At 39.8% G+C, this 26,811-nt stretch overlaps 1 protein-coding gene and 1 long non-coding RNA gene across 5 annotated transcripts in view; one reads left to right on the forward strand and one right to left on the reverse strand.

The window, feature by feature from the left end:
- Nucleotides 1-8,459, forward strand: part of PDCD1LG2 (programmed cell death 1 ligand 2) — a 93,723-nt gene extending 85,264 nt beyond the window's left edge. For both annotated transcript variants that reach the window (XM_060409433.1, XM_012124822.4), the window contains one exon: nucleotides 7,144-8,459. In XM_060409433.1, coding sequence (XP_060265416.1) covers nucleotides 7,144-7,149 — 6 coding nt within the window. In that variant the 3' untranslated portion in view covers nucleotides 7,150-8,459. The remainder of the gene's footprint in view (nucleotides 1-7,143) is intronic.
- LOC105608034 (uncharacterized) overlaps nucleotides 1-26,811 on the reverse strand; it is an 87,347-nt gene that overhangs the window by 18,933 nt on the left and 41,603 nt on the right. Inside the window, exons 4-6 of one of the 3 annotated variants that reach the window (XR_009599239.1) lie at nucleotides 13,149-13,239; nucleotides 12,077-12,362; nucleotides 1-10,911 (exon numbers count right to left, since the gene is read on the reverse strand). The exon at nucleotides 1-10,911 is cut by the window's left edge and continues 18,933 nt beyond it. This is a non-coding gene — a long non-coding RNA (uncharacterized LOC105608034). Of the gene's footprint in view, nucleotides 13,240-26,811 lie in introns of all 3 variants that reach the window. The other 2 variants (XR_009599240.1, XR_009599241.1) reach the window with 2 other exon arrangements.

A 26,811-nucleotide genomic window follows, 5' to 3' on the forward strand; every position in this document is an offset into this window, starting at 1 on the left:
TTCACATGAGGTGACCAAAGTACTGGAGTTTGAGCTTTAGCATTATTCCTTCCAAAGAAATCCCAGGGTTGATCTCCTTCAGAATGGACTGGTTGGATCTCCTTGCAGTCCAAGGGACTCTCAAGAGTCTTCTCCAACACCACAGTTCAAAAGCATCAATTCTTCGGCACTCAGCTTTCTTCACAGTCCAACTCTCACATCCATACATGACCACTGGAAAAACCGTAGCCTTGACTAGATGGACCTTTGTTGCAAAGTAATGTCTCTGCTTTTCAATATGCTATCTAGGTTGGTCATAACTTTCCTTCCAAGGAGTAAGCATCTTTTAATTTCATGGCTGCAGTCACCATCTGCAGTGATTTTGGAGCCCCCCAAAATAAAGTCTGACACTGTTTCCACTGTTTCCCCATCTATTTCCCATGAAGTGATGGGACCAGATGCCATGATCTTTATTTTCTGAATGTTGAGCTTTAAGCCAACTTTTTCACTTTCATCAAGAGGCTTTTTAGTTCCTCTTCACTTTCGGCCATAAGGGTGGTGTCATCTGCATATCTGAGGTTATTGATATTTCTCCCGGCAATCTTGATATATTGTAGTGTATCTTAATCCCATACTCTTAACTTATCCCTCGTTCCTGCCCCTTTGGTAATCATGTTTGTCTTCTATGTCTGTAAGTCTGTCTTGTAAATAAGTTCATTTGTATTTTTTTTTTTTGATTCCACATGTAAGTGATATCATAAGATATTTGTCTTTCTTTGACTTACTTCATTAAATATAATATTCTCTGGGTCCATCCATGTTGCACCAAATGGCAATATTTCATTCTCTTTATGGCTAATATTCCACTGTGTGTGTGTATACACACACTCACACACACTATATCTTCTTAATCCATTCATCTATTAATGGACACTTAGATTGTTTCCATGTTTGGCTGTTGTAAATAGTGCTACTGTGAACATTGAGATATGTGTCACACATACTTCTGGCAAGACTCTTATTCAAATAATTATTCTTGTTTCCCACCTAAGAAAGGAAGAGCTTGCTGGTTTTGCCTCACTGACCAGTGACTGAAGTGAGGCCTGATTATTGTGAGAGTGCCCAGAAGGGCTCAGTAATTCAAGTAACAGCTGCTCTGGGCTGGGTTTTCCACTCCATGTTTCTACCCCTAACTTTCTAGAAAACTCTGGGAAAGGTAGTACCTGTTCCTGTTGTTGTGAAAATCCAGACTTCTCAGTCACCCAAGATGGGCCTTCAAGGCCTTAACCTTACTATTATAAAATTAAAACCTCAGATAAAACTAAATGTAGCCAAGGATATGGCCCTTTCCCATCCTTCTCCATGGTGAATGTGGTAGTCATTAGTGTTATTTCACACATTTCTAGATCTCTTGCTCTTGTGTACACAATAGGATTGCACTTCTCTATGATTAATTAGGTTATAAGTGTGGTCATATGACTTGCTTTGATCAACTAAATGTAAGCATAAGTGATGTGTGTTACTTTGGGGTAGAATAAATAACAGCTAGCCTGTGCTTTGCTGTATTTTCTGTTTTCATCTGCAACATGCAAGGCAGTGATTTCTACATCAGCCTGGGCTTCTGAGTAACAACAAATAACAGGGTGTGGCTGACCCTCGGTGGGCATGGAGCATGACCAAGAATAAGCCTTTATTTATTATATTGAGATTTAAGAGTTGTTTGTTATTGCAGCATAATCTAGTCTATCCTAACTGATACAACAGAGAAACAATAGAGCATATGTTACCATTTAACATTCTGTTTCTGAGGAAAAATGCTTTCTATATAAAAAAGAAAAAAGGATAAAGTGTCAGAATATATTCATCATATAATTAGTTCTCTATTTAAAAAAAAGTTTTAATATAACCACCATACCTGCTTTCTCCCCCCAAAATGAAGACATTAAAATACCAAAAAAACCCATTAAACTGCTCATAATCATAAAAAAAATCCATAATAATTGTCATTGTGTGATGGAACCTCATATTATTTTCTTCATGTTTCCTGAATTTTGTTTGTACTTTAATACATTTTTAAATTCCCCAATGTGTCACTGTTTTAAGTACCTCAGGGGTGCCTGTTAGATGAAGAAAGGAGTTTTTTAAGCCCTGTTAACCATCCCCTACTCATCTCTCTGTATCTCAGTAGTCAGATGCATTATGTAGGGCTCTTCATAGGGTCCTTTTCAGCTTTTGGGAGGGAACGCTTTTACTCCCTTTCAAGGACATGTATCAGTGTCTTAGTTGCCTCTCACAAATTCGTAGCTCAGGCAACTGAGAAGGAATAGACACATACTGCAGGGATGTAACAGACAAGGTAACTTGCACAAGGTTATGTTATAACTTAATGATGGAACTCCTGGTCCAGAATTCCTGAATCCTTTTCTGTGGTACACTACCTTTCCATTTGTGGAAGTTCTCCTTGCAGCTAACTTGACTCACTTATGGGGCTATTCAGGCCCCTGGCTTCTTGTTGTTATGCAGGCAAACAAGCTGTCAACCAATATAATGTTAGGAGTGGATTCTGATTCCTAGACATCATGTTAAAAAGCAGAGACATTACTTTGCCCACAAAGGTCCATCTAGTCAAAGCTATGGTTTTTCCAGTAGTCATGTATGAATGTCAGAGTTGGACCATAAAGAAAGCTGAGCACCAAAGAATTGATGCTTTTGAACTGTGGTGTTGGAGAAGACTCTTAAGAGTCCCTTTGACAGCAAGGAGATCAAACCAGTCCATCCTAAAGGAAATCAGTCCTGAATATTCATTGGACGGACTGATGCTGAAGCTGAAGCTCCAATACTTTGGCCACCTGAGGTGAAGAACTGACTCATTGGAAAAGACCCTGATGCTGGGAAAGATGGAAGGCAGGAGGAGAAGGGGACAACAGAGGATGAGATGGTTTGATGGCATCACTGACTTAATGGACATGAGCTTGAGGAAGCTCTGGGTGTTGGTGACCAAGAGGGAAGCCTGGCGTGCAGTCCATGGGATTGCAAAGAATCGGATGTGGCTGGTCGACTAGAACTGAATTCTGATACCATAGATATATATCAATTCAGTTCAGTTCAGTTCAGTCACTCAGTCATGTCCCACTTTTGCAACCCCATGGACTGCAGCACACCAGGCCTCCCTGTCCATTGCCAACTCCTGGAGCTTCCTCAAATTCATGTCCATTGAGTCAGTGATGCCATCCAACCATCTCATCCTCTGTTTTCACCTTCTCCTGCCTTCCATCTTTCCCAGCATCAGGGTCTTTTCCAATGAGTCAGTTCTTCGCCTCAGGTGGCCAAAGTATTGGAGCTTCAGCTTCAGCATCAGTCCGTCCAGTGTATATTCAGGACTGATTTCCTTTAGGATGGACTGGTTGGACCTCCTTGCTGTCCAAAGGACTCTCAAGAGTCTTCTCCAACACCACAGTTCCAAAACATCAATTCTTCAGCTATCAGCTTTCTTTTTGGTTCAACTCTCACTTCCATACATGATTACTGGAAAAACCAAAGCTTTGACTATATGGGCCTTTTTTGGCAAAGTAATGTCTCTGCTTTTCAATATGCTCTCTAGGTTGGTCATAACTTTTTTTCCAAGAAGCAAGCATCTTTTAATTTCATGGCTACAGTCAGCATCTGCAGTGATTTTGGAGCCCCCCAAAATAAAGTCTGTCACTATTTCCATTGATTCCTCATCTATTTGCCATGAAGTGATGGTATCAGATGCCATGATCTTAGTTTTCTGAATGTTGAGTTTTAAGCCAACTTTTTCACTCTTTCACTTTCATCAAGAGGCACTTTAGTTCTTCTTTGCTTTCTGCCATAAGTATGGTGTCATCTGCATATCTGAGGTTATTGATATTTCTCCTGGCAGTCTTGATTCCAGCTTGTGCTTCATTCAGTCCACATTTCTCATAATGTACTCTGCATGTAAGTTAAATAAGCAGGGTAACATTATACACTGTTGATGTACTCCTTTCCGATTTGGAACCACTCTCTTGTTCCACGTCCAGTTGTAACTGTGACTTCTTGACCTGCATACAGATTTCTCAGGAGGCAGGTTAAGTGGTCTGGTATATCCATCTCATGAAGAATTTTCCACAGTTTGTTGTGATTCACACAGTCAAAGGCTTTGGCATAGTTGATAAAGCAGAAGTAGATGTTTTTCTGGAACTCTCTCCCTTTTTCGATGGTCCAACACATGTTGGCAATTTGATCTCTGGTTCCTCTGCCTTTTGTAAATCCAGTTTGAACATCTGGAAGTTCATGGTTCACGTACTGTTGAAGCCTGGCTTGGAGAGTTTTGAGCATTACTTTGGTAGTGTGTGAGATGAGTGTAATTGTACATTAGTTTGAGCATCCTTTTGCATCGCCTTTCTTTGGGACTGGAATGAAAAGTGACCTTTTCCCGTCCCATGGCCCCTGCTGAGTTTTCCAAATTTGCTGGCCTATTGAGTGCAGCACTTTTACAACATCATCTTTTAGGATTTGAAGTTGCTCAACTAGAATTCCATCACCTCCACTAGCTTTGTCCTTAGTGATGCTTCCTAAGGCCTACTTGACTTCACATTCCAGGATGTCTGACTCTAGGTGAGTGATCACACCATTGTGATTATCTGGGTCATGAAGATCTTTTTTGTATAGTTCTTCTGTGTATTCTTGCCACTTCCTCTTAATAGTGTATGCTTCTGTTAGGTCCATACCATTTCTGTCCTTTATTGTGCCCATCTTTGCATGAAATGTTCCCTTGATATCTCTAATTTTCTTGAAGAGATCTCTAGTCTTTTCCATTCCGTTGTTTTCCTCTATTTCTTTGCATTGATCACTAAGGAAGGCTTTCTTATCTCTCCTTGCTATTCTTTGGAACTCTGCATTCAAATGGGTATATCTTTCCTTTTCTCCTTTGCCTTTATCATCTCTTCTTTTCACAGCTATTTGTAAGTCCTCATCAGACAATCATTTTGCCATTTTGCATTTCTTTTTCTTGGGGATGGTCTTGATCACTGCCTCCTGTACCATGTCACAAACCTCCATCCAAAGTTCTTCAGGCACTCTGTCTATCAGATCTAATCCCTTGAATCTATCTGTCACTTCCACTGTATAATCATAACGGGTTTGATATATGACATACCTGAACAGTCTAGTGCTTTTCCCTACTTTCTTCAATTTAAGTCTGAATTTGGCAATAAGGAGTTCATGATCTGAGCTACAGTCAGCTCCTGGTCTTGTTCTTCTGATGACTGTATAGCGCTTGTCCATATTTGACTGCAAAGAATATAATCAATCTGATTTCAGTTTTGACCATCTGGTGATGTCCATGTGTAGAGTCTTCTCCTGTGTTGTTGGAAGTGGGTGTTTGCTATGACCAGATATGTGTTATGCTTCCTTTAAAAAAAGTTATTCTAGTCATCCAAGTCATACTTTATTAGAGCTTCCAGACCTAATAAAGCAGCCTGACTTCTCTACTTTAGAGATCATGAGATTGAGTTTAAGGCATGTTAAGTGACAATTGATGAAATAATGACAACAAAATCAAAAGATCTTGTGATCCCCAGTATAACACTAGTTATTTATGCATTCACTCTCAAACATGTATTGTGTTTTTATTTGCAAGACTCTGTGTCAGGTAGGCCATGGGAGAATTTTGAAAATGACTTAAGCACATTAGTCACCTAAGAGTCTTACAATGAAGTATTAGAGATGAGGCACTCAAAAAACTGCTCTCATTGCCATAGTTTGGGTTAAGATTAAAATATAAGAGGCCAGCTTTCTAAATACCTCTGTATACCTCTTTCTGTATACTTCTGTATACCTCTATATATTTCTGTATACCTTATATTAAAATATGAGGCCAGCTTTCTATGTATACCTATATAGTAATTGTCCAATAGCTTCATTTTGTTTTGTTTTGTTTACTTGATTCTCTTATCTTTCCTCTAAGAACTTCCACCAGAGAACCAACAACAGCTTTGGCATTCTATTATAGCAATATGGACATGTCTCCTTTTCTTTTGCCTATGCCAATGGTTCTAATTTTTTTCTTCTTTTTTCTTATAACCCTTTATATATATATACATATATATTCTGAGTAGGAAAAAATTTGAGTTGTCCTCCTACGTTCCTCTTTAACTCTCATACTACTATCAAACTCAAGCATATCTGACACCAGATGTGTGGAAGTTTTCCCCACATCAAGCCATTCTCTGCATCACAAGGTGAGTGTCCTACAGTGTAACTCAGTTCTGACACTAACTGGTGATAGCACGAGATTGCACAGGTTAAGGGCTCAGTTCCCAAGAGTGTTCCCCCTCTACTTCAGATGCCAGTCACACGTTCACCTGTACTTCTGGCCAGTCAGCTATAAATCTGAGGTCCTCATGACCACCTCCTTGGGTTCAACTAATTTGCTAGACCTGTTCACAGGGCTCAGGAAAATAGTTTACATGTTTTATCAATTCATTATAAAAGGATATGATAGCGAATACAGATGGACACTGGTCCCTGCTCTTGCTAGTCTCAGGGGGCTCAGTATCCTCAGACTGAAGGGGAAAGGGAAGGGAGCAATTCCAGAAGCCTGGTGAGAACCACAGGAGGAAAGGGCAGACCACAGAGCTGTAGACTTTAAGAGAGAGATAAAACGGACCTGCAGCCTCTCCAGTAGGTGACTGAGGAAGAGATCTCCCAACCTTACTCTCCTATCCCGTGCAATCTCCTCTCTCTCTGAGACTTGAGGGAAAAAATGGAATGGAAATCAAAGGAAAGAGAGGCCAGTGATGCAGTCCCAGGACGTGCACAGGCTGAGCAGAGCGGAGGAAAATGCATCTCCAGGAATAAACAGAAATATCTGACACAATGAAAGCTCTGAATAGGGAAGCCCCTTGAACTTTGCTCCACTATTGCTCAGCTGCCTGCAGCTCAGAGAACAGAGGAGAGAGCTTTTTGCCATCAGTCTGGGGAGAGAAACTAAAGATTTGGACTAGGGCAAATGGTCGAGGGGGTGGAAAGAAAGCTTTAAGCCCTGCTGCCTTTGAGCTTTTTTTTTTTTACTCCAATTTTCTCACTCCATTCAGACTTTGAGAGTTTGTGTATTTTCTAGTCAGAAGAATGATTTTTCTGTTTGTGAACTTTTCTCTCCAGATGTGAACCTGTGGTCTCAGGAGCTGGGGTGACCTGATAGGACATCCTCAAGAAACTTCTAGACTCTGAACAAGAATCCTCTGGCCTGCAGAGCTTGTTGTTTGTACTTTTCAATTGTCTTTGTATAAACCAGCACTTTATTCTGGAGACTGCAGCATGACTAGGCAGCACCCACCACCATGTAACGGAAAGTCGGGCGACTGCCCCTCCACTGATCTGGGCTCTCTCCCCAACAGCCCATGGCTCCACGCACACACTACTGCACTTTAGAAAACAACCACACTGGATCCAGGACCCCACTGAGGGTCCTCTGGCTCTTTCTTTCTTCCAGACTGGAAACAGAGGGAATTATTTCTCCTTAAGTTTCCAAAGTGGTTTCCAGAAGCAGAGACAAGTAGAAGTTTCCAGTTACAGAAATGGACAGAAGATTTCCAGTAGAGTTATTTTTATGTGTAGTTTCCTCTGGATACTGAACAAGCCTATTGAGACTGTGAGTTCACAGACAGGACTTTATACAAAGTCAAGCCATAATTGACATGTTTTATGGTTTACAGGAAGCTAGAAAACATCTGAGTTGTTTTAATGAAATGTTTAAGCATTGAAGTGCACAGAGTGGTCAACTACAGATTGTGGAGAAAAGCCATTGAGTATTTTTCTGAGATCTAAATCACAAAGCATTGATTTTAACTTGTAATGGCACTGTGTTGAACGGTATTTTAAAAGCAAAAGCAAACTACATCTTTCCTTCAAAAAATCCTGTCTACTTAACCTCAGAAGCCAATCATACACATTTTAAGTTTTGTCATACTAATATGCTATTTCTGCAAAGATTTCAGATGAGTAGCTATAATGGTCAAAGCACCAAACTAAGGCTCCTTTCCTAGCCTTCTCTTTGACTTTAAACTTAACCTTTCAGTAGCTCGGTTTCCAGGTCTGTGATAGAGTGATGGTCACTAGCTATGATCTCTGATGGTCAGTACTAGAAATCCTGTGGGACTCCGTTATCACGTGTCAAGGAGGAGGGTAACTGGATGTGGTCCATCAGGCTGATCATGTTCAATTTGGTCTGTGTGCTAGGACGTTCAAGGCATTAGCTGACCCATAAACTATCCAAATGTAAACATTATCAAGTATAACAGATGATGAATGTGCTTCAAGCAAACTCTTTTAACTGATGCACAGACTAAGAATAATTTTAGGTTAATGAGAATGAAGGGGGGTGAAAGTGAGTAACAGACAATTATGTAACATCTCAGTTTCTTCTGTTGAAAATCAAAGAATACCATTGAAGAATAAAACTCAGTTCTTCAAAATGTTCCAGATGTTCTGCTTTTGGCTAAGTGGTTTCCTTAGGGCCCATCCAGGTCAGTAAGTTTAATGTTCCATAAGGCCAGTTGGCTCCCATAGGTGTAAAAGCCTTTGCAGCACACTCAAATTCCTTCTTTAGAAGGGCAGGAATGCACGTAAGAATTAAAGATTTTAAAATAAAAAAAAAAAAAAAGAAGGGCAGGGTCCCTGCTGTCTCCCAGGTCCCATGTGTTGGTCTGGGGCCCGTGCTGGGGAAGGAAGCACCTCCTCATTGTGCAGGGGTCAGAACAGGCAGACAGGACCTTTTCCCCGAGGAGGCAGGTCTGTCCATGTGGGCTGCACATCTCCACTGATACGTGATTGGCATGCTGCATCCTTGGGTGGTAATATTTAACTCTATAGGAACCTGGTGGAATAATGGCTTCTGTCAAAATACCACCATCTTTAGTCCTAGATCAGGGTTCTTTTCTTAAACACCAAATTGGGACAGGGATCCCTAGCTCCAGTATCCCAAAATTCAGGGTTCTTTAGGGAAGAAGACTACTAGGCATTGTGTCCTAGTGTGAGAAATGTTCTACACTACAGCCTAACCATAATGATTAACATTTACCAAGTACTTCCTACCTGATGTTGTCTAGTGTTTTATACATATTTATTAAAATGAATTCTCTCAAAACCCTCTAAAAAAGGCACTATTCATGTCTCTATTTTAAATATAAGGAAACTGAGGCACAGAGAGGTTAAGAAATTTGGTTAAGGCTGCCTGGTTGGCTTGGAAAGGATAGAACTAGAACAGTGGAACCATATTCATTACACCCCACCCTGTGTCTTTATTTCCTACTGGCTGGGATTTAAGGTGGAATTTTACTGGTTACATACACCCTGCAGTACTTTTTCTGGTCTAGAATTAATTTCACTCTTACTGTTTCCAAAGAGGCACTACAGGAGGTAGAAGACAGGCTCTGATGTCAGAGATTCCAACCCCACCTCAAATGTATATGAATTACACAACTTTGTACATATCATCTGATCTCTAAGCATCAGTTTCCTTATCTAAAAGATGAATACAATCCTCCCTTGGTATCTGCAGGGAACTGACTCCAGGACCCCCTCAGATACCAAATCTGTGGATGCTCAAGTCCCTTATACAAAATGGTGCCATATTTTTGTGTAATCTATTCATGTTCTCCCATATACTTTAAATCATCTGCAGATTACTTATAAGACCCAATCAGTGTAAGTGCTTCAGTAAAATAGTTGTAACTACAATATAAATGCTATGTAATAGTTGAACAGCATATTTAAGTTTTGCTTTTTGGAATTTTCTGCAATTCTTTTCTAATATTTTCAATCCTCAGTTGGATGTGGAAACTCAATATGAAGGCCCAGCTGTAATATTAAAAAGACAGTTAGCATCTTCCTTTATCAGGCACTTAGCATGTACAGCACATGGTAAGTACCTGTTAAATGACAAGCACCACTGGTAATCCCCCTATGTACCAGCCACTATTTTTTGCTAAATGGGCAATGTCTGGACACTATTAAGCTAGTCTGTCTGCAGGATATTTCTCCTAAATCCTAACCCTAAGGGAGAAGTGAGCTGTGCTCCAAGGATTTCCAGCCAAGGGGTTTTGTCCCCAGGCTCTCCTGTACATGCCACATTCCCCCAGCTAAGTCAAGGGGCTCTCCAGTCCTCCAGTATGCCCTGTACTGTCCCCTGCACCCAGAACACCTCTTTTCTGGGGCCTCGATTTGCCTTCACAAAACCCTATGCTTTCTTTAGATGCCATTTCTGCCAGTGAATATTTTCTGGGTTGTTTTTTTTTTTTTTTTTTTTCCCTACTGAATATGAGCTCTCTTTACTTTGGGTGGAGCAGTGTTTTCTTTGTCCCTCTCTGAAACAGTTATTTATTTTCAGTTTTGAATCATGAGGATTTGAGCATATTTTATATCGTCCCCTTAGCTATATGCTCCTAGAGGGCAGGAAAAGAGTGAGATTTTGTCATTCCTGCAGTATCTTGTATGTGAGCGATGCCTCATGCATGACTGGCTCTGAGACTCATTACAACACTGGACAGAGTGGCTACACTTAACATTCTTACTTACCATGACCTTAATATGATTGGCCAGAAAGTTGTACAATGGTAATCCTCAAAGAAGAAGAGCTAAATGAGTTCTAAGTATTTAAAAAAAAAAAAAAGTCCCTTTTACAAAGAAAGCAAAAACAGCTTTTGGGAGAGTTTGAGGACTTGAGAAGGCCAAACAAGCAAAAATCACCTATGACGCCATCATCCAAACACAAGTATTTTCATTTCTGCTGTTAGCAGTTGCTTTGTCCAGACTTGTACAGCATCTTGGTATAGTTATTAACATGTCATTTTCTGTCCTTTTTTCAAGTTCGCCATTGTATATAAGTTCACAGATGAGCTTCCCAGGTGGTGCTACTGGTAAAGAACATGCCTGCAAATGCAGGAGACATAAGAGATGTTCAGTCCCTGGGTCGGGAAGTTCCCCCTGAGGGGAGCATGGCTACCCTCTTGAGTATTTTTGCCTGGAGAATCCTGTGAACAGGGGAACCTGGCAGGCTACAGCCCACAGGGTCTCAGAGAGTCAGACATGACTGAAGTGACTGAGCATGCATGAGTAAATCCACAAATATGTTTCTGACTAGGCTTCCTAATTATAATTTTTAATGGATGCATGGGTCACAGATCTATGATGAGCTGGAATTGGGCCCAAACTTTATCACCTGATCACTCTAAGCCCCTATTTTGACCATTAGATCACAGTGGTATTTGGGGTTCCTAAGGATTAGTGTGATTTCAGAGCAGTATTTTGGAATCCTTGAAAAGTTTGGGTGTTTCCATTTCTCCCAATGCACAGACACCTTAGTAAATGACTTTGTCCCTTTAGGGATAGCTTGGAGGAAGACCTCCACTACGTATTTGCAGCATTGTTGCACAGTCCATCTTTAAGGGTCCAATTTTCCTCTTCAACCAGGAGCTTCAGATCTGTGAACTCGTTGGGTCTATGAACTGGGCAAGAAGCTGATTCTTAATTGTGATAAGTCAAAGTTCTGTCATATGGGTCAAGTAGTGTTTTGGTAGGCCAGCCACCCACTACCGCCCCCCGCCTCCACCCCTACTCTAGAATCGTCATCTCCACTGAAATCAGGAAGCCCATCTCAGTGGCAGCATTATCCAGCGTCAACTTTGGCCTACAGAAAACAGTTCCCTGGAGGTATTCAAGACTGCTGGGGCTCCCTCACTAATGCATTTCTCAATACTTTAATGAGGGAAACATCCCTTGGACCCTTTCAAGGTGAGGAAAGACACATAGGTTACATGATAAATTACTCCATTATTCCTATCTCCCTAAGCCATTAGAATCCTTTCTATACATTATTCCAGCAAAATTCTATCAAGTTGATATCATTGAATGTATTGTTGAACATACGTTTCTGAGACAAGCAAACTGAGCCACTCCCAGCTGCTCAAACTAATACATTTGTTTTACCTAGCTTTTGCTGTGTAACAAAACTTAGTGGCTTATGTTTACCATATGTTTTTATGATTTTGTAAGTTAGCAAATTGGGTTGGGCTCAACTGGGGCATTTCTTCCTTACATGTCAGCTGGGCTCATCCATGTGTTTGCAGTCAGTCTGGCGGTTTGACAGATTGGCTGAAAGATGCTGGTCTCAGCTGGTCTTACATGTCTTGGAGCTGCTGCCGATTGCTAGTGGGCCATGTGTCTCCAGCAGGTTAGTCAGGCTTCATCAACATGGAAGCTGGTCCAGAACAGGAAAAAAGAAGGCAAGCCCCAACATGCAAGGGCTTGACAGGTTTCTGTTTGCATCACATTTGTTCCAGTCTCATTGGCCAAAGCAAGTCAGACAGCTATGCCAAAGACCACTGTGGAAGGGGTTACATAAGGGCACAATATACAGAGTGGCATGATTCTCTGGGGGCTATGATTAACAGTTTACCATAGCATTAAGTCCAAAAATCTATGGAAAGTGTATTATATCAGAGCTACCTAAATTAAGCCCCAACCCAATGTTCTGTTCTGTTCACCTTGGTCTGATACCTTAGAATCCACCCTCTGCTATATTAGATATGTTTATTCTAATATAAATTTAACCAAATCTTGTTATTCTTTTAGAGTATAACCTTCTTCCTCCTGATCAAGACTGTGCCCTTCTCTCCCTAAGCAGGCTGGGATCTGACTCCAGATAAAAGATCGAAGGCCATGAAAGTTGGGAGCAAAGGAGTTTAAAATGAATAGGGATCTCCATGCAAGGCAACTGCTCCATATATAGTCATTACAGGTTTTCATGCAAAGGAAGGCTAGTATCATCAAACAGGAAATAGAGGCTTATTCAAAGGAAGCTCAGCGATACTTGGGAGATTCAAGATTCTCAGCTTCATCCAAGTCCACTCAAATGTTTCCATTCCTCAGAGTCCTATGCCTTCTAAATTACTGCCTAAACTTTGACGTGAGATTTGGCCTGTCTGTGGATGCTTAGTTTGGGTCTGAAGGTTTTAGATATGTCTCCTATATGTAGAGGGAATAAGAGATACTCTTAGGGGCATCCTTAGGAGCCCTCTGATACCCTGAAGATGATTTGAGTTGAAAGATATGAGCTTGTAATTTTTTTCCTGCAAGCACAATATCACCATCAGGAGTAGCCATCTCACCTTACATTCCTTATAGTCATCTTCTCTACCATAATGATCACATACAGCAGTTACTTGGTCTCCAAAAGCCAGCTGACCAGTGGCATTAAACCTGAGAAGAACAGGTGATGATGTCATCAATAAATCATGATGTCATCACATTCCACAAATTACTACTTCCCATCATCCATTGGTGAAGAGCTTAGCTCTGAGTGCAAAGCAAATGAATCCAGATTCCTGGTTTGAAAGTCTGTTTCCTGAAACCACCTCTAGTATCAAATACTGTATCAGCCAGGGTTCAATCAGAAAAACAGTATTTAATATAAGGAATTGGTTATAAAAATATTAGAAGGAAGAAAGAGTAAAAAGTGATACCAAGGAAACCCAGATATTAGAACTGAAGAGAACAGTTCCCTTTCTGCTGTCTACTGCTACGACACATTCAGGAACTAGAAATAGGAAGGAATTCTCCCGTTCCCACATTCCAGTCCCTAAGGCTTCCCATTTATTAAACAGGAAATCAGCTGGCAAAGAAGGCTGGTAAAGGAGGTTTGCTGAATCGGAGCCCTACCACCAGCAGGTCAGAGTAGAGGAAGGTAGGCTTAGAGCCAAGAACAGCTCAAAGGATCTCGTTGCTGGATCAAAACTTACCTGGGTAAAGGAGATGTATTCCTTGTGAGAGGAAAAATACAGAGACGATGAATTCCAATTGAACTGTAGGACAAGGAACTTGCTTAAACTTTGTGACATCTCACCACATAACAATAGCCTATTATGAATAGCCTTGATTCAGTCAATTCAGTTCAGTGGCTCAGTCGTCTCTGATTCTTTGCAACCCCCATGGACTGCAACACGCCAGGCCTCCCTGTCCATCACCAGTTCCTGGAGTTTAGTCAGACTCATGTCCATTGAGTCAGTGATGCCATCCAACCATCTCATCCTCTGTTGTCCCCTTCTCCTGCCTTCAATCTTTCCCAGCATCAGGGTTTTTTCCAATTAGTCAGCTCTTCACATCAGGTGGCCAAAGTATTGGAGTTTCAGCTTCAACATCAGTCCTTCCAATGAATATTCAGGACTGATTTCCTTTCGGATGGACTGGTTAGATTTCCTTACAGGCCAAGGGACTCTCAAGAGTCTTCTCCAATACCACAGTTCAAAAGCATCAATTCTTCGGCACTCAGCTTTCTGTATAGTCCAACTCTCACATCTATACATAACTACTGCAAAAACCATTTCTTGATTAATTGAGTAAAAAAATAACAACTAGGAACTGCTTTGGCCATGAGTATAGAACAAAATTAACTTATTTTAACATGCACTTTGCAGAAGAAGTTATATCACTTGGTGGCAAGCAAAAGAATATCCAATGCAAACTGGCTTAAATTAAAAAGCAGAATGTGTCAGCTTATGTTAACTGAAGAGTCAAAGATGCCGCCAAAGGTACAGTTGGGCAGAGGTGTCTTAACAGTATCTTCTGTATCTCTGTTGAAGTTCTCTCCATTATCTCTTCATTCTGTTGCCTTTTTGTTGACTCTACATTTGAAAATCATCTCCCTTTGTGATCACAAGGTGGTTGCAGTAGTTATTAAACCTTCCATGTTCAAATCTACACACACACAAAATGCCATTTTGCCAGCATTTGCAGCAATTCATATATTAACTCTAGACAAGTTTATGTCATGTGCCCTCTCCTAAACCTATCACTAGAAGAAAAAGAGTATGTGACTGATGTCTTAAGTTTGGAGCTCCACTCAACTGCTGTTGTTGTTGAGTGACTAAGTCATGTCTGACTCTTTGTGATCCCATGGACTGCTGCAGCATGCCAGGTTCTTCTGTTCTCCACAGTCTCCCAGAGTTTGCTCAGATTCATGTCCATTGAGTCAGTGATGCTATCTAACTGTCTCATCTTCTGCCACCTCCTTCTCCTTTGGCCTTTGATCTTTCCCAGCATCAGGGTCTTTTTCAATGAGTTAGCTCTTTGAATCAAATGGCCAAAGTATTGGAGCTTCAGCATCAGTCCTTTCAATGAATATTCAAGATTAACTTCCTTTAGGATTGACTGGTTTGATCTCTTAGCAGTCCAAGGGACTCTCAAGAGTCTTCTCCAGCACCACAGTTCAAAAGTATCACTTTTTTGAAGCTCAGCCTTCCTTATGGTTCAATCCTCACATCTATACATGACTATTGGAAAAATGAAAGCTTTGACTATCTGGACATTTGTCAGCAAAATGATGTCTCGGCTTTTTAATATGCTATCTGGGTTTGTCATAGCTTTCCTTCCAAGGAGTAAGCATCTTTCCATTTCATGGCCTCAGTCACCATCCACAGTGATTTGGGAGCCCAAGAAAATAATATCTGTTACTGCTTCCACGTTTTCCCCATCTATTTGGCATGAAATGATGGGACTGGATGCCATGATCTTAGTTTTTTGAATGTTGAGTGTAAAGCCAGCTTCTTCAGTCTCCTCTTTCACTTTCATCAAAAGGATCTTTAGCTCCTCTTTACTTTCTGCCATTAGAGTGGTATCATCTGCGTATCTGAGGTTAATATTTCTCCCAACAATCTTGATTCCAGCTTGTGATTCACTCAGCCCAGCATTTTGCATGATGTACTCTGCATATAAGTTAAATAAATAGGGTGACAATATACAGCCTTGACATACTCCTTTCCCAGTTTTGAACCAGTCAGTCGTTCCACCTCCAATTCTAACTTGCCAATTGACTCACATACAAGTTTCTCAGGAGACAGGTAAAGTGATTTGGTATTCCCATTTCTTTAAGAACTTTTAACAGTTTGTTGTGATCCACACAGTCAAGGGCTTTGGTGTAATCAATGAAGCAGAAGTAGATATTTTTCTAGAACTCCCTTGCTTTCCCCATGATCCAACGAATGTTGGCAATTTGATCTCTGATTCCTCTGTCTCTTCAAAACCTTGCTTGTTCATCTGGAAATTCTTGGTTCACATACTGCTAAAGCCTAGCTTGAAGGATTTTGAGTATAACTTTGCTGGCATGTGAAATGAGCACAATTATAATGTAGTTTGAACATTCTTTGGCATTGCCCTTTTTTTCCACTCAGTACATGTGAACTGAAAGTGTGGAGTATGGTAGGACCCCAAATTATAAATGGATGCTAGAGAGGAAAACCAATGTTTGCCATCAAAGCCAGTTATGTAATCAATCAACAGTTTATGAGCTCTTACTATCCACAAGGCTCTGGTGACTTAATATGGCTAAATTATGGTCTTTGTCACTCACCACTAGGCTGAGAAGACAAAGATGAATGTAACCCTGATATCTTGCCAGATGTTGGGATAGATGGATAAGAATCCTGGTGATGTCATTTGTGCTGAGATGTTGGAGGCCCCAGATGTTTCTGTGGGTCTCTCCTAGACTATATAGCACAAAATGTCAGAAGCCTATTCTAAGAAAAGTATTACTCTCACATAACACCCTGAGGAAAAACACTTCCAAAATATCATATTTTTGGTCATCCTGCCTTTTCTGATGATATACTTCTTACCTCTATGGCATTTCAGTTCACTTCAGTTCAGTCGCTCAGTCGTGTCTGACTCTGTGACCCCATGAACTGCAGCACACCAGGCCTCCCTGTCCATCACCAACTCCCGGAGTTCACTCAAATTCATGTCCATTGAGTCGGTGATGCCATCCAGCCATCTCATTCCTTGTCGTCCCCTTCTCCTCTTTCCCCAATCCCTCCCAGCCTCAGAGTCTTTTCCAGTGAGTCAACTCTTTGCATAAGGTGGCCAAAGTACTGGAGTTTCAGCTTTAGCATCATTCCTTCCAAAGAACACCCAGGGCTGATCTCCTTCAGAATGGACTGGTTGGATCTCCTTGCAGTCCAGGGGACTCTCAAGAGTCTTCTCCAACACCACAGTTCAAAAGCATCAATTCTTCGGCGCTCAGCTTTCTTCACAGTCCAACTCTCACATGCATACATGATCACTGGAAAAACCATAGCCTTGACTAGACAGACCTTTGTTGGCAAAGTAATGTTTCTGCTTTTGAATATGCTTTTTAGGTTGGTTATAACTTTCCTTCCAAGGAGTAAGCATCTTTTAGTTTCATGGCTGCAATCACCATCTGCAGTGATTTTGGAGCCCCCCAAAATAAAGTCTGACACTGTTTCCACTGTTTCCCCATCTATTTCCCATGAAGTGATGGGACCAGATGCCATGATCTTCATTTTCTGAATGTTGAACTTTAAGCCAACTTTTCGCTTTCCTCTTTCACTTTCATCAAGAGGCTTTTAGTTCCTCTTCACTTTCGGCCATAAGGGTGGTGTCATCTGCATATCTGAGGTTATTGATATTTCTCCCGGCAATCTTGATTCCAGCTTGTGTTTCTTCCAGCCCAGCATTTCTCATGATGTACTCTGCATAGAAGTTAAAGAAGCAGGGTGACAATATACAGCCTTGACGTACTCCTTTTCCTATTTGGAACCAGTCTGTTGTTCCATGTCCAGTTCTAACTGTTCCTTCCTGACCTGCATATAGGTTTCTCAAGAGGCAGGTCAGGTGGTCTGGTATTCTCATCTCTCTCAGACTTTTCCACAGTTGATTGTGATCCACACAGTCAAAGGCTTTGGCATAGTCAATAAAGCAGAAATAGATGTTTTTCTGGAACTCTCTTGCTTTTTTCATGACCCAGCGGATGTTGGCAATTTGATCTCTAGTTCCTCTGCCTTTTCTAAAACCAGCTTGAACATCTGGAAGTTCACGGTTCACATATGGCATTTAGATGTGTTAAAGTGCGGGGAAGGGTTTGAACTATACATTATTTCTTTTGTTGAGCTTGAAACAATAGATAACCAGTGCTATAGTGTCAGTAGCCATCATGAGGGTAATTGTTTATCATTGTAGCTAACTTTCATACCATGTGCCAGACATAGTTCTAATGGCTTTACATGTATCACATTATTTAACCTTTGCAGTTTAATGAAACAGAGGCTATTCTTGTCTCCATTTTACATGTAAGCCAAGTGAAGTCCACAATAAAAGCTCACAGCACATAGCAGAACAAGACCTCAAGATTCTGCAGGTCACCCTTGGTCCTAGGGCATATAATACAGTCAAGCTTACACCACATGATACTTTGTAATTACATATGTGTTTGGTTTTCTCCAAAAGCCTGCATCATACCTAGGAATAGGAGCTGGATGTTTATTCATTTACAAAGTCCCAAACCCAAACGCAATACCACTTCAGTATTCTTGCCTTGAGAATCCCATGAACAGTATGAAAAGAGAAGATAGAACACTGAAACATAAACTCCCCAGGTCTGGAGGTGCCCGATATGCTACTGAAGAACTGTGGAGAAATAACTGAGGAAAGAATGAAGTTCAGTTCAGTTCAGTTCACTTCAGTCACTCAGTCACGTTCGACAGTTTGCAACCCCATGGACTGCAGCACGCCAGGCTTCCTGTCCATCACTAACTCCCAGAGTTTACTCAAACTCATGTCCATTGAGTCGGTTATGCCATCCAACCATCTCATCCTCTGTCTTCCCCTGCTCCTCCCTTCTTCAATCCTTCCCAGCATCAGTGTCTTTTCAAATGAGTCAGCTCTTCACCTCAGGTGGCCAAAGTATTAGAGGTCCAGCTTCAGCATCAATCCTTCCAATGAATATTCAGGACTGATTTCCTTTAGGATGGACTGGTTGGGTCTCCTTGCAGTCCAAGGGACTCTCAAGAGTCTTCTCCAACACCACAGTTCAAAACCATCAATTCTTTGGCGTTCAGCTTTCTTTATAGTCCAACTCTCACATCCATAAAAAAACTATAGCTTTGACTAGATAGACCTTTGTTGGCAAAGTAATGTCTCTGCTTTTTAATATGCTGTCTAGGTTGGTAATAACTTTTCTTCCAAGGAGCAAGCATCTTTTAATTTCATGGCTGAAGTGACCATCTGCAGTGATTTTGGAGCCCCCCAAAATAAAGTCTGTCACTGTTTCCATTGATTACTCATCTATTTGCCGTGAAGTGATGGGGCCAGATGTCATGATCTTAGTTTTCTGAATGCTGAGTTTTAAGTCAACTTTTTCACTCTCCTCTTTCACTTTCATCAAGAGGCTTTTTAGTTCCTCTTCACTTTCTGCCATAAGTGTGGTGTCATCTGCATATGAAGTTATTGATATTTCTTCCAGCAATCTTGATTCCAGCTGTTGCTTCATCCATCCCAGCGTTTCTCATAATGTACTCTGCATATGAGTTAAATAAGCAGGGTGACAATATACACCACTGATGTACTCCTTTCCTGATTTGGAATCAGTCTGTTGTTCCATGTCCGGTTCTAACTGTTGCTTCCTGATCCGCATACTGATTTCTCAGGAGGCAGGTCAGGTGATCTGGTATTCCCATCTCTTTAAGAGTTTTTCACAGTTGATTGTGATCCACACAGTCAAAGGCTTTGGCATAGTCAATAAAGCAGAAAGCAGATGTTTTTCTGGAACTCTCTTGCTCTTTCAATGATCCAACGGATGTTGGCAACTTGATCTCTGGTTCCTCTGCCTTTTCTATTTTTTAAATTTATTTATTTATTTTAATTGGAGGCTAATTACTTTACACTATTGTAGTGGTTTTTGCCATACATTGACATGAATCAACCATGGGTGTACATGTGTCCCCCATCCTGAACCCCCTTCCCAACTCCTTCCCCATCCCATCCCTCAGGGTCATCCCTGTGCACAGGTTTTGAGTGCCCTGTTTAATGCATCAAAGTTGGACTGGTGATCTGTTTCACATATGGTAATATGCATGTTTCAATGTATTCTCTCAAATCATCCCACCCTTGCCTTCTCCCACTGAGTCCAAAAGTCTGTTATTTACATCTGTGTCTCTTTTGCTGTCTCATATATAGGGTCACGGTTACCATCTTTCTAAACTGCATATATATGCTGTAATATACTGTATTGGTGGGTTTTTTTTTTTTCTGACTTCATTCTGTATAATAGGCTTCAGTTTCAACCATCTCATTAGAACTGGTTCAAATGTGTTCTTTTAAAAAGCTGAGTAGTATTTCATTGTGTATATGTACCACAGCTTTCTTATCCATTCATCTGCTAATGGACATCTAGGTTGCTTCCATGTCCTAGCTATTGTAAACAGTGCTGTGATGAGCACTGGGGTACATGTGTCTCTTTCCATTCTGGCTTCTTCGGTGTGTATGCCCAGCAGTGGGATTGCTAAGTCGTACAGCAGTTCTATTTACAGTTTTTTTTAAGAAATCTCTACACTGTTCTCCATAATGGCTATACTAGTCTGCATTTCCACCAACAGTGTGAGGGTTCCCTTTTCTCCCCACCTCTCCAGTTTATTGTTTGGAGACTTTTTGATAGCAGTCATTCTGACTGGTGTGGGATGGTACCTCATTTTCATTTCTCTGATAATGAGTGATGTTGAGCATCTTTTCATGTGTTTGTTAGCCATCTGTATGTCTTCTTTGGAGAAATGTCTGTTTAGTTCTTTTGCCCATTTTTTTGATTGGGTCGCTTATTTTTTTGGTATTGAGCTTCACGAGCTGCTTGTATATTTTTGAGACTAATCCTTTGTCAGTTGCTTATTTGCTATTATTTTTCCCATTCTGAAGACTGTCTTTTCATCTTGCTTATAGTTTCCTTCATTGTGAAAAAGTTTTTATGTTTAATTAGGTCGATTTGTTTATTTTTGCTTTTATTTCCATTCTCTGGGAGATGGGTCATAAAGGATTCTGCTGTGATTTATGTCAGAGAGTGTTTTGCCTATGTTTTCCTCTAGGAGTTTTATAGTTTCTGGCCCTACATGTAGATCTTTAATCCATTTTGAGTTTATGTTTGTGTATGATGTTAGAAAGTATTCTAGTTTCATTCTTTTACAAGTGGCTGACCAATTTTCCCAGCACCACTTATTAAAGAGATTGTCTTTTCTCCATTGTATATTCTTGCCTCCTTTGTCAAAGATAAGGTGTCCATAGGTGCATGGATTTATCTCTGGGCTTTCTATTTTGTTCCATTGGTCTATATTTCTGTGTTTGTGCCAGTACCATACTGTCTTGATGACTGTAGCTTTGTAGTATAGTCTGAAGTCAGGGAGGTTGATTCCTCCAGTTCCATTCTTCTTTCTCAGGATTGCTTTGGCTATTAAGGCTTTTTGTATTTCCATACAAATTGTGAGATTATTTGTTCCAGTTCTGTGAAAAATGCCATTGATAGCTTGTTAGGGATTGCATTGAATCTACAGATTGCTTTGGGTAGTGTACTCATTTTCACTATATTGATTCTTCTGATCCATGAACATGGTTTATTTCTCCATCTATTTGTGTCATCTTTGATTTCTTTCATCAGTGTTTTATAGTTTTTTATATATAGGTCTTTTGTTTCTTTAGGTAGATTTATTCCTAAGTATTTTATTCTTTTTGTTGCAATGGTGAATTGAATTGTTTTTCCTTTTCTGTTTTCTTATTGTTAATGTATAGGAATGCAAGGGATTTCTGTGTGTTAATTTTATATCCTGCAACTTTACTATATTCATTGATTAGCTCTAATAATTTTATGGTGGAGTCCTTAGGGTTTTCTATGTAGAGGATCATGTCATCTGCAAACAGTGAGAGTTTTACTTCTTCTTTTCCAATCTGGATTCCTTTATTTCTTTTTCTTCTCTGATTGCTGTGGCTAAAACTTCCAAAACTATTTTGAATAGTAGTGGTGAAAGCAGGCACCCTTGTCTTGTTCCTGACTTTAGGGGAAATGCTTTCAATTTCTCACCATTGAGGATAATGTTTGCTGTGGGTTTATCATATATGGCTTTTATTATGTTGAGGTATGTTCCTTCTGTGCCTGCCTACTGGAGGGTTTTTATTATAAATGGATGCTGAATTTTCTCAAAGGCTTTCTCTGCTCTATTGAGATAATCATATGGTTTTTATCTTCTAATTTGTTAATGTTGTGTATCACATTGATTTGTGAATATTGAAGAATCCTTGCATCCCTGATATAAAGCCCACTTGGTCATGATGTATGATCTTTTTAATATGTTGTTAGATTCTGTTTGCTAGAATTTTGTTGAAGATTTTTGCATCTATGTTCATCAGTGAATTGGCCTGTATCTTTTTTGTGGCACCTCTGTCTGGTTTTGGTATTAGGGCAGAAAAATATTCAGCAGGTAAAGGAACATGATAAATGCCCACCAAACCAAACAAAAGAGGAGAAGATAGGGAGTCTATCTGAAAAAGAATTCAGAATAATGATAGTAAAGATGATCCAAAATCTTGAAAACAAAATGGAGTTATAGATAAATGGACTAGAGGCAAGGATTGAGAAGATGCAAGAAATGTTTAACAAGGAATAGAAGAAATTTTTTAAAAGAGTCAATCAATAGTGAATAATGCCATAACTGAGATCAAAAGCACTCTGGAGGGAATCAACAGGAGAATAACTGAGGCAGAAGATAGGATAAGTGAGGTGGAAGATAGAGTGGTGGAAGTAAATGAAGCAGAATGGAAAAAGGTAAAAGAATTTTAAAAAATGAGTACAACCTCAGAGACCTCTGGGACAATGTTAAATGCCCCAATGTTCGAATCATAGGAATCCCAGAAGAAGAAGACAAAAAGAAAGGGCATGAGAAAATACTTGAGATTATAGTTGAAAACTTCCTTAAAATGGGGAAGGAAATAGTCACCCAAGTCCAAGAAACCCAGAGAGTCCCAAACAGGATAAACCCAAGGTGAAACACCCTAAGACACATATTAATCAAATTAATGAAGATCAAACACAAAGAGCAAATATTAAAAGTAGCAAGGAAAAAACAACAAATAACACACAAGGGGATTCCCATAAGGATAACAGCTGATCTTTCAATAGAAACTCTTCAGGCCAGAAGGGAATGGCAAGACATACTTAAAGTGATGAAAGAGAAACACCTACAACCCAGATTACTATACCCAGCAAGGATATCATTCAAATATGAAGGAGAAATCAAAAGCTTTACAGACAAGCAAAAGCTCAGAGAATTGAGCACGACCAAACCAGCTATTCAACAAAGGCTAAAAGATCTTCTCTAGTCAGGAAACATAGAAAAGGTTTATAAACTCAAACCCAAAACAATAAAGTAAATGGCAATGGAATCATACTTATCAATAATTACCTTAAATGTAAATCAATTCAATGCCCCAACCAAAAGACAAAAACTGGCTGAATGAATACAGGTCTTGTTTCTGTATCAGCATTCATTATGCTGTCTACAAGAGACCTACCTCAAACCAAGGGACACATACAGACTTAAAGTGAAAGGCTGGAAAAAAGATATTTCATGCAAATGGAGACCAAAAGAAAGCAGAAGTAGCAATACTCATATCAGATAAAATAGACTTTGAAATGAAGGCTGTGAAAGGAGACAAAGAAGGACACTACATAATGATCAAAGGATCAATCCAAGAAGAAGATATGACAATTATAAATATATATGCACCCAACTTAGGAGCACCACAATATATAAGGTAAGTGCTAACAAGTATGAAAGGGGAAATTAACAGTAACACAATATAGTGGGATACTTTAATACCCCACTCACACCTATGGATAGATCAACCAAACAGAAAATTAGAAAGGAAACACAAACTTTAAATGATACAATGGACCAGTTAGATCTAATTGATATCTATAGAACATTTCACCCCCAAAATATGAATTTCACCTTTATCTCAAGTGCACATGGAACATTCTCCAGGATAGACCACATCCTGAGCCATAAATCTAGCCTTTGTAAATTCAAAAAAAATTTAAATCATCTGAAGCACCTTTTCTGATCACAATGCAGTAAGATTAGATGTCAACTACAGGGAAAAAAAAACTATTAAAAATACAAACATATGGAGACTAAACAACACACTTCGAATAACCAACAAATCACAGAAGAAATTTTTTTTAAAGTCAAAAAAGAAATCAAAATATGCATGGAAACAAATGAAAATGAAAACACAACAACCCAAAACCTATGGGATTCAATAAAAGCAGTGCCAAGGGGAAGGTTCATAGCAATACAAGCTTATCTCAAGAAGCAAGAGAAAAATCAAATAAATAACCTAACTTTGCACCTAAAGCAACTAGAAAAAGAAGAAATGAAGAAACCCAGAGGTAGTAGAAGGAAAGAAATTGTAAAAATTAGGGCAGAAGTAAAAGAAACAAATGAGACTATAGCAAAAATCGAAAACTAAAAGCTGGTTCTTTGAGAAGATAAATAAAACAGACAAGCCATTAGCCAGACTCATCAAGAAAAAAAGGGAGAAGAATCAAATAACAAAATTAGAAATGAAAATGGAGAAATCACAACAGACAACACAGAAATACAAAGGATCATAAGAGACTACTATTAGCAACTATATGCCAATAAAATGGACAACTTGGAAGAAATGGATGAAAGCTTAGGAAAGTATAACCTTCCAAAACTGAACCAGGAAGAAACAGAAATTCTTAACAGACCCATCATAAGCACGGAATTCAAAACTGTAATAAAAAATCTTCCAACAAACAAAGCCCAGGACCAGATGGCTTCACAGGTGAATTCTACCAAAAACTTAGAGAAGAGCCAACACCTATCCTACTCAAACTCTTTCAGAAAATTGCAGAGGAAAGCAAACTGCCAAACTCATTCTATGAGGTCACCATCACCCTAATACCAAAATCATACAGAGATGCCTTTTCTAAATCCAGCTTGAACATCTGGAAGTTCATGGTTCATGTACTGTTGAAGCCTGACTTGGAGAATTTTGAGCATTACTTTACTAGTGTGTGAGATGAGTACAATTGTGCCATAGTATGAGCATTCTTTGGCATTGCCTTTCTTTGGAATTGAAATGAAAACTGATCTTTCCCAGTTCTATGGCCATGGCTGAGTTTTCCAAATTTGTTGGCATATTGAGTGCAGCACTTTTACAACATCATTTTTCAGGATTTGACATGGCTCCACTGGAATTCCATCACCTCCACTAGCTTTGTTCATAGTGATGCTTCCTAAGGCCCACTTGACTTTGCATTCAAGGATGTCTGGCTCTAGGTGAGTGATCATACCATCCTGATTATCTGGGTCATGAACATCTTCTTTGTATAGTTCTGTGTATTCTTGCCACCTCTTCTTAATATCTTGTGTTTCTGATAGGTCCATACCATTTCTGTTCTTTATTGTCCCCATCTTTGCATGAAATGTTCCTTTGGTATCTCTGATTTTCTAGAAGAGATCTCTAATCTTTTCCATTCTATTGTCTTCCTCTATTTCTTTGCACTGATCATGGAGGAAGGCTTTCTTATCTCTCCTTGCTATTCTTTCCAACTCTGCATTCAGATGCTTATATCTTTCCTTTTCTCCTTTGTTTTTCACTTCTCTTCTTGTTTCAGCTATTTGTAAGGCCTCCTCAGACAACCATTTTGATATTTTGCACTTCTTTTTCTTGGGGATGGTCTCAATCCCTGTCTCTTGTACAATGTCATGAACCTCCATCCATAGTTCTTCAGGCACTCTGTCTATCATATCTAATCCCTCGAATCTATTTGTCATTTCCACTGTATAATTGTAACGGATTTGATTTAGGTCATACCTGAATGATCTAGTGGTTTTCCCTACTTTCTTCTATTTAAGTCTTAATTTGGCAATAAGGAATTCATGATCTGAGCCACAGTCAGCTCCTGGTCTTGTTTTTGCTGACTGTATAGAGCTACTCCATCTTTTACTACAAAGAAAGATGCAGCCAAAGATGGAGAAGGAATGAAGTTATGGAGACAAAGCAAAAACAACACCCAGTTGCAGATGTGACTGGTGATGGAAGTAAAGTCTGATGCTCTAAAGGACAATATTGCATAGGAACCTGGAATCAACATAAATTGGAACTAGTCAAACAGGAGATGGCAGGACTGAACATCGACATTTTAGGAATCAGTGAACTGAAATGGAAAGGAATGAGTGAATTTAACTCAGATAACCATTATATCTACTACTGTGGGCAAAAATCCCTTAGAAGAAATGGAGTAGCCCTCCTGGTCAACAAAAGAGTCCAAAGGGCAGTTCTTGGGTGCAATCTCAAAAACAACAGAATGATCTCTGTTCGTTTCCAAGGAAACCATTCAATATCACAGTAATGCAAGTCTATGCCCAACAAGTAATGCTGAAGAACCTGAAGTTGAATGGTTCTATGAAGACCTATAAGACCATCTAGAACTAACACCCTCAAAAAAATTTCCTTTTCATTATAAGGGACTAGAATGCAAAAAAGTCAAGAGATACTTGGAGTAAAAGGCAAGTTTGGTCTTGGACAGAATGAAGCAGTGCAAAGGCTAAGAGAGTTTTGCCAAGAGAATGCACTGGTCATAGCAAACACCCTCTTCCAACAACACAAGAGAAGACTCTACACGTGTACATTACTAGATGGTCAATACTGAAATCAGAATGATTATATTCTTTGCAGCCAAAGATAGGGAAGTTCTATATAGTCAGCATAAACAAGACCAGGAGCTGACTGTGGCTCAGATCATGAACTCCTTATTGCCAAATTCAGACTTAAATTGAAGAAAAGGAAAACCATTAGACCATTCAGGTATGATCTAAATCAAATCCCTTATGATTATACAGTGGAAGTGACAAACAAATTCAAGGGATTAGATCTGATGGAGTGCCTGAAGAACTATGGATGGAGGTTCGTGAC

The sequence above is a fragment of the Ovis aries genome, chromosome 2 (genome assembly GCF_016772045.2).
Source record: "Ovis aries strain OAR_USU_Benz2616 breed Rambouillet chromosome 2, ARS-UI_Ramb_v3.0, whole genome shotgun sequence".
Lineage (NCBI taxonomy): Eukaryota > Metazoa > Chordata > Mammalia > Artiodactyla > Bovidae > Ovis > Ovis aries.